The sequence below is a fragment of the Rhinopithecus bieti genome, unplaced genomic scaffold (assembly GCF_001698545.2).
Source record: "Rhinopithecus bieti isolate Rb0 unplaced genomic scaffold, ASM169854v2 scaffold_21649, whole genome shotgun sequence".
Classification (NCBI taxonomy): Eukaryota; Metazoa; Chordata; class Mammalia; order Primates; family Cercopithecidae; genus Rhinopithecus; species Rhinopithecus bieti.
This window is the reverse complement of record NW_016811584.1, coordinates 2,264,943-2,273,396: the sequence shown is the minus strand read 5'-3', so window position 1 is coordinate 2,273,396 and position 8,454 is coordinate 2,264,943. Positions and strand designations below refer to the sequence as shown.

The 8,454-nt window shown below is 39.4% G+C and overlaps 1 protein-coding gene across 1 annotated transcript in view; it reads left to right on the top strand.

The window, feature by feature from the left end:
* The window catches only part of DNAH12 (dynein axonemal heavy chain 12), a 245,562-nt gene that overhangs the window by 224,095 nt on the left and 13,013 nt on the right, over positions 1-8,454 (top strand). Inside the window, 4 exon segments of the mRNA XM_017894137.1 lie at positions 886-1,023; positions 4,676-4,909; positions 5,766-5,954; positions 6,366-6,469. Of these exon segments, the coding sequence (XP_017749626.1) occupies positions 886-1,023; positions 4,676-4,909; positions 5,766-5,954; positions 6,366-6,469 (665 nt within the window).

Below are 8,454 nucleotides of genomic sequence, written 5' to 3'. Positions count from 1 at the left end.
AAAAAAAAAAAAAAAAAAGTAGAAAATATATGTAAATTAGATACTTGTTCTTAATGCTAAAGTTTCTTCCCCTATGAAATGTTTCACCACAGCATTCATCTAGTATATTTAAAATATGCTTTGAAGTACTTACAACATTTCAAAAACATATCTACACAATAAAGCATAGTGTACTTGCATTCTAATATTAAAGAATAATGTCTGCCACTGCATTGTATGAAAATAGCTGGATGGATTTTCACTGGATTTGGAGCTATGCTTGAAATGTTGTAAATTAAAATACGTGCTGTGTATCATACTTGAAATTTACTTGGGGAGACCTTAAAGAGTTTGGCGACCATCCTCTGGAACACTGACACAGATTTTGTGAGAAGCCCACGCAACATGCATATCACATACACGAGGATGCCACAAAAGCAGATCAAATAAACAATGGTTTCAAAAATGATTTTCAAATGGAAAGTTACAAAGTCATGAATGACATACTGGGATGTATTCATGTCATAATGGTTAGTCACTCCCCTGAACTTAGTCTCAAGCATATGCCAGCAAGTTTACAGAATAACATTTAAGTATTGAAGTTGTAAATATCTACGAGTAATACCAAAGTATTATTAGTCAATACTTTGGTAAAATGATACCATTTTTGCATTTTAACAAGGCTTAATATTACTATGGTTTGTCCAGCTTTGGAGATTTGAATTAAATCATAAGATGAATACTATTTATAGTAAGTATTATTTTAGATAGGATTTTTTTAAAATAGAAGTTTGTAGAGATACGTGATCACATAATCTTGTAATGAGAAAGATCATTTATTCTTCTCATTTTACTGATGGAATCTGACGAGAATTTTTTTCTTGTTGTGTACTTTTTATATTAAAGGCCTGGGAGAAGTTACTGTTTGGAGTTTGTTTTTTTCATGCCCTTGTGCAAGAGAGAAAGAAATTTGGTCCTCTTGGTTGGAATATTCCATATGGATTTAATGAATCTGACCTGCGCATCAGTATCCGACAACTGCAGGTAAAACTAACAAGAAATTAACATTCATGAAGGATCACTATTTATCAGGCCCTAGGCAAGTCTTTTGCTTGGAATAACTGATTCACTTCTCCCAGCATCACTAACAGGTGGGTAGATGGTAATAACTATGGCTTATGAAACACTGTATCCATCTGGATTCTTCCTGCTGCAAGTAATGGGAAATCTGATTCAAAGTGGCTTAAACCACAATGAAACTCATTACTCACATAATAAAGAGGTGCAGAAGAAGAACATGCTCTGGGTTTGGTTGATTCAGCAACATCACAGTGTTGTCATTGAGGACCCTGGTTCTTTGTATTTGTGCAGTGCCATCGTCAGTGTTGGCTTAACATATGTCCTCACTATCCTCTACTTTCCTCCACTTGGTCAGTTCTACAGCTTAGCTCTATCAATCAACAGAAATAGCTTGTATACTTTCAGCAGAAAAATAATTTATTGAAAGGATATTGGGTAGCTCAAAGTATCACCAAGACAGCTGGAGAGCCAAGCTCAGAGAAGAGGCATCCAGAGTCAAATCCAAAATCACTCTGTGTCTGGTAAGGCAGCATCTCTACCCTTGTTGAATATTAGACCCCAGAGCTTGCATGGCTGCCACATAGACTCTAGTCTACTGCAGGCCTCTGCTGTCATGACCACATTCAAAGAGATTCTTTGGTGTTACCGATTTTTTTGTTTGTTTGTTTGTTTGTTTTTGAGATGGAGTCTCGCTCTGTTGCCCGGGCTAGAGTGCAGTGATGTAATCGTAGCTCACTACAACCTTGAACTCCTGGGCTCAAGCAATCCTCTTGCCTCAGCCTCTGGAGTAACTGGGACTACAGGCACATGCCACCATTCCCAGATAATTTTGTTTGGAGACAGAGTTTCACTCTGTCATCCAGGAGTGCAGTGGCATGATCTCTGCTTACTGCAAACTCCCCCCCGCAGTTCAAGTGATTCTTATGCTTCAGCCTCCCAAGTAGCTGGGATTACAGGTGTGTGCCACCATGCTCGGCTAATTTTTTGTATTTTTTAGTAGAAATGGGGTTATGCCATGTTGCCCAGGCTTGTCTCAAACTCCTGAGTTCAGGCAGTCCACCCACCTCAGCCTCCCAAAGTGCTGAGATTACAGGCATGAGCCACTATGCCCGGCCCCTTGTAGGTGTTTTTTGTTTTGGGGTTTTTTTTTTTTTTTTTTTTTTTTTTTTTGACGTATTTTGTAGAGACAGGGTCTTGCTGCATTGCCCAGGCTGGTCTCAAACTCCTGGTCTCAAGCGATCCTCCCACCTCGGCCTCCCAAAGTGCTGGGTTACAGGCATGAGCCACCATAGCTGGCCTGTTCTTGCTTCTCTGTACCTTAATCCCCTACTTAGTTTAAGGTGGATGCATCTGAGTAGCCAAGCCCAGGTCACAGGCATAGGCTTCAGCTGTAAGAGAGCTTAGGAAAGTGAGTAGCTGGCCTTTCACACAAACACAGATAATTAATATTTTTCTGCTTTTTTGCTGTTCTGAGGGGCCTTTTTGAAATAGGACCTAATGAAGGGAAAAGAGAAGCATTGATAAAGTCTAATTAATTGGTGCTAGTAGATTTCAGTCAGGTAGGTTTTTGTAAGGCTATAAGCATTTAATCACATTTATACCAACCTTTAAAATAAAAATTGTTAACACATAATTTGTATAGGAATAGTTGCTGTTTTATCAAGTCTTTAAAAAAATTTCAGGGCAGAAACCTTAACTGGAATAAAAATGTCCATTTGAAAATCCTTGTAACAGTTGTTGAGATTGGTGCTTATGGAATTGTAACTGCATGATGAAATGACATTGATTTCAAACATTGGTTTTTTAGACCAATTAGTTGGTACAGCCTAAGCTTGAAGAACATTTTGCCAAAACCATCATACTGCATATAATCAATCATCTTCTGGCCAAGCCCCAGCCTACAGCCTCTGATGTCATCAACCTTTCTAGCCCCCACATTGGAAACTGCCAGCATTGGCTGGATCCATGTTTCATTTCTTCAGAAATTGGAAAGATGATTGAGGATTAATCCTTAAGCCATCTTCACCTGGTATGAGCAGGCTGCCTCTCTTCAAAAGGCAAATCAGAAAACTGATGGCTAAGTGGATACACAGCCAGAGAATGAGCTGTTGGTCTCCACTTCTTGCATATGCCACAAATTTAACATTAAATTCTCGTGAAGTCTCTTCCTTCAGTTTTGGGGAGGGAAGGAACCCAGTTGAACACACCCTTCCCCTCCCCAAAGAAGAGACAGGGAAAACTTTCCTCTTTTGCAAATAATTCATTTCCCAAAACGACAACCTTCCCTCTTTCTCAGTCCCCTTTCATATCTCTTGACATTTCTCTTACTCTTCAAAACATGGGCGTCTTAAAGGATTAAGCCTTCTTTCAACTTGGTTCTAGAGAATTTAGAAATATTTTTTTCTCAACTGTGCATAATTTCTGCTATAATTCCTGCACTATTAAGTAAACTTCAGGGGCAGGAAAAGCTCTCAACCCACAACTTATACCGTCTCAATACACATACTATAAAAAATTCCTATATATTAGAAAAAGTATGGGATCTGGAACTGGAAGAAATAAATTCAGGCCTTCATATTACTTCACATTCACCAGACTGTTTCCTACTCCTCAGAGTTATTGAGAGGTGAATAAGACAATATAAAAACTATGCCAATGATAGTGTTTATTACTATTATTACAACAATAAGGAAACTAGAAATGCTATGCATTGTTTACCAGTGGAACTGTGTCACAGTGTGTGATTTACGCTCTTGTACTAAAGTTTGAAATTGATTTGTTTTTAATCACATTGTGAAAAGTGTCCTAAACCAGGCACCTGGTTCTCAGCCTTGGCATGACTGGCATTTTGGGCCAGATAGTTCTTTGCTGTGGGCAGCTCTCCTGTGTATTATCTAGCAGCAGCCCAGGCCTCTACCCAATAGATGCCAGTAACACCCCAGCTCCCACCACAGTTGTGACCATCTAAGTTATCTCCAGACATTGCCAAATGTAACCTGGGGGACAAAATTAACCCCAGTTGATAGCGAGTGCCATAAAACAAGGTTTATCCAAATTCATATGAAAAATACTTGGTAATTTCCATGTCCTCTTTTTTTGTTAAATGTTTTTCTCATTACAGAAGCAATATGTCTTTATTTCAGAAAAAATTAGAAACATGGACAAGCAATTTAAGATAAAATGCTATCAGCCAGGTGCAGTGGCTCATGCCTGTAATCCCAGCACTTTGGGAGGCTGAGGCAGGTGGATCACTTGAGGTCAGGAGTTCAAGACCAGACTGGCCAACATGGTGAAGCCCTGTCTCTACTAAAAACACAAAAAATTAGCTGGGCGTGGTGGCACACTCCTGTAATTCCAGCTATTTGGGAGGCTGAGGCAGGAGAATTGCTTGGATCCGGGAGGCAGAGGTTGCAGTGAGCCGAGATCATGCCACTGCACTCCAGCCTGGGTGACAGAGCAAGACTCTGTCCAAAAAAAACTAACAATCTCAGCTACCCAAAGACAACTCATGATGATAATTCTTTCAACCCCCTTTCTAGATAGATAGATACATACTTAAAATAGAAATGAAGCAAAATACTTTAAGGTTTTCTTGTTTCGTTTTCCTTTGCTTCAGTTATTTATCAATGAATATGATACAATTCCATTTGAAGCTATATCTTACCTGACTGGGGAGTGTAATTATGGAGGAAGAGTGACAGACGATTGGGACAGACGTCTCCTATTAACCATGCTGGCTGACTTTTATAATCTGTCCATAGTTGAAAACCCTCATTATAAGTTTTCTCCCAGTGGAAACTATTTTGCACCTCCTAAAGGCACTTATGAGGACTACATTGAATTCATTAAGGTAATGATGTCACCGAAAATAAGGTTAGATTAATGTGTGATTTTTCTAACAGCAAATGGTGAAATGTTCTTCTGTAATATATAGGTTTAGAGCATTATGGTTTTAATCAACTTTTAATAACCTTTTTCTAGTAATTACTGAAAATTAGAAAAATTTGAGTATTCTGTTATTTGATGTTGGTTTTTAACCCTTTTTTGGTCTGCACATGTCTGCCTTATGAATTCATGTATTGTAGGAAAGGAAAAACTTTGCCCACTTATGTTCAGTGCCGGAGCCTGCCAATCAAACTGACAAAAAACAAATCAGCAGGAGAAGAGGCAGTACAGTTTGTACTAATGTTAACATTTTTATGTGCACAGGAGCTTTGCAGAAAAGGAGTGAAAACCAAACATTGCAGTTGTACTTGGGCATTTACCATGTCAACAGAGGCGGGTAAATTGTAGAGACATGACTAGATAAAGGAAAGCGGATTTAGAGTTCTAGGGGCAATACATTGTGGGAAAGTGATTAGGAAATATATGGGGGAAACTAGTGGAAGATAAGGACTATTTTGAGTGAGGTCTGTTTATACAGACTCATCTCAGTGTCAGTTCTGTCTCCAGTGAGAAGGGTCATTCTCTTCATCCTGGTACAAGAAAGAGGCAATGTATGCCACAAGTCAAAATGGGAAATTGATGCCCTACTTTTAGACAGATAAGGGGAGGGCAGAGACCTCTTTCTGGATCTGTTGATTCTTAATTGCCTTCAGCTCACATAACCCCCATGCCCAAGTAGCATATTTTGGACTAGCGTATCCTGATCATCCCTTTCAGTATCCACGGAAAATATGATGCATGCTTAATTTGCTTTCTGGTAGAAACTTCCATTTACTCAACACCCTGAGATATTTGGATTACATGAAAATGTTGATATCTCCAAGGATCTTCAACAAACAAAAACCCTCTTCGAGTCTTTGCTCCTCACCCAGGGAGGCTCCAAACAGACAGGAGCCGCGGGAAGTACTGACCAGATTCTGTTAGAAATTGCCAAAGATATCCTCAACAAGGTAATGCTTAGCTTAAAATATGTTACTTAAAATATAAATAAAAATGATACTGAAATGACAAACTGAAAACTCCATGTACTAGCATTATGATCTTGAGGAAGAACTTTGCCTCTCTAAGCATTAGTCTCCAAATCTGTTAAATGGTGATACTACTACCAATTTTTTAAAGTTTTTTGAGAACATTAAAGAGATCATGAATTTATAGTGGCTTATAAAATGCCTGGCATATTATAAGTTCTTAGTAACTGTGGTTGTGGATGCGCTAATGTACATATGACTTACATACATTAATGTATGTTATGAGCTAATGTACGTATACAATCTGGTGTTAGCTATTATTATATAATAGCTGAATGAAGCTAATTATCCATTCTGAGAATAATTTGTGATCTTCAAAATCTATTCTTTTAGCTCCCTAGTGATTTCGACATTGAAATGGCACTACAGAAGTATCCTGTGAGATATGAAGAAAGCATGAATACTGTGTTAGTACAAGAAATGGAAAGATTTAACAAGTAAGGATCTATGTCCCCAGTGATTCAGAAGGCAACCATCCAAAGTCGATAAAAGCACACAATGGTATTGAACCGAAAAGACTATTAAATCCTGTCATTTCATTGGAATTTTCACTCATTCAAAAAGTTCTGGCCAGGCTCAGTGACTCATACTGTAATCCCAACTCTTTATGAGGCCGAGGCAGGAGGATCACTTGAGCCCTGAAATTCCAGCTTCGGAAACATGGCAAAACCCTGTCAACAAAAATTTAAAAATTATCCAGGCCTGGTGGCAGGTGCCTGTAGTCTCAGCTACTTGGGAGGCCGAGTTGGGAGAATCGCTTGAGCCTGAGAGATGGAGGCTACAGTGAGCAGAGATCGTGCCACTGCACTCCAGCCTGGGAAACACAGTGAAACCTTGTCTCAAAAAAAAAAGAAAAGAAAAAGAAAAGTTCCATATCTTCTGTCTCAGAAGAGAGGATATCTTTATTTATTTATTTGTTTGTTTGTTTGTTTGTTTTTGAGATGGAGTTTCGCTCTGTCGCCCAGGCTGGAGTGCAGTGGCACTATCTGGGCTCACTGCCAGCTCCATCTCCTGGGTTCACTCCATTCTCCTGCCTCAGCCTCCCAAGTAGCTGGGACTACAGGCGCCTGCCACCATGCCTGGCTAATTTTTCGTATTTTTAGTAAAGACGGGGTTTCTCTGTGTTAGCCAGGATGGTCTCAATCTCCTGACCTTGTGATCCGCCCACCTCAGTCTCCCAAAGTGCTGGGATTACTGGCATGAGTCACCACGCCTGACTGAGAAGGTATCTTTTAAAAAGTAAAAATGATGATGAAAAGAGATCTGTTATTACTGGTTAAAAATATTCATTAATCATAACTTCTCATCCATCTGTTAACTATACTTCTTAGGAATTACAGACAGAATAAACATTAGCTAGACCTATGTGTAGTCACATCTTTTGTCATTTTTCTGCTACCTGGCCAGGCGCAGTGGCTCACGCCTGTAATCCCAGCACTTTGGGAGGCCGAGGCAGGCGAATCACCTGAGGTCAGGAGTTAGAGACCAGCCTGGCCAACATGGTGAAACCCTGTCTCTACTAAAAATACAGAAATTAGCTGGGTGCGGTGATGCATGCCTGTAATCCCAGCTACTCAGGAGGCTGAGGCAGGAGAATTGCTTGAACCTGGGAGGCGGAGGTTGCAGTGAGCCAAGATCATGCCATTGCACTGCAGCCTGGGCAACAGAGTGAAACTCTGTCTCAAAAAAAGAAAAAATATATATATATATGCACCGGATGCCTTAGTTAATTCAGCATTTCTTATACAAAGGTTTTATTTATGTATACATAATAACATACTATATCTCAGCTGCTCAGACTTCCAGCCTAAAATCTTTCACTACAAGTATATTTATGGTGTTCTTAGCAAGGTGGGCCTAAGTGCAAGTAAAGTATTTGCAAGTGTATAAATGAATATATAATTTATGTTTTCTTTTTTTTTAATTTTTTTATTTTATTTTTTATTTTTATTATACTTTAAGTTCTAGGGTACATGTGCATAACGTGCAGGTTTGTTACATATGTATACTTATGCCATGTTGGTGTGCTGCACCCATCAACTCGTCAGCATCCATCAATTCATCATTTATATCATGTATAACTCCCTAATGCAATCCCTCCCTCCTCCCCCCTCCCCATGATAGGCCCCAGTGTGTGATGTTCCCCTTCCCGAGTCCAAGTGATCTCATTGTTCAGTTCCCACCTATGAGTGAGAACATGCAGTGTTTGGTTTTCTCTTCTTGTGATAGTTTGCTAAGAATGATGGTTTCCAGCTGCATCCATGTCCCTACAAAGGACGCAAACTCATCCTTTTTTATGGCTGCATAGTATTCCATGGTGTATATGTGCCACATTTTCTTAATCCAGTCTGTCACAGATGGACATTTGGGTTGATTCCAAGTCTTTGCTATTGTGAATAGTGCCGCAATAAACATACATGTG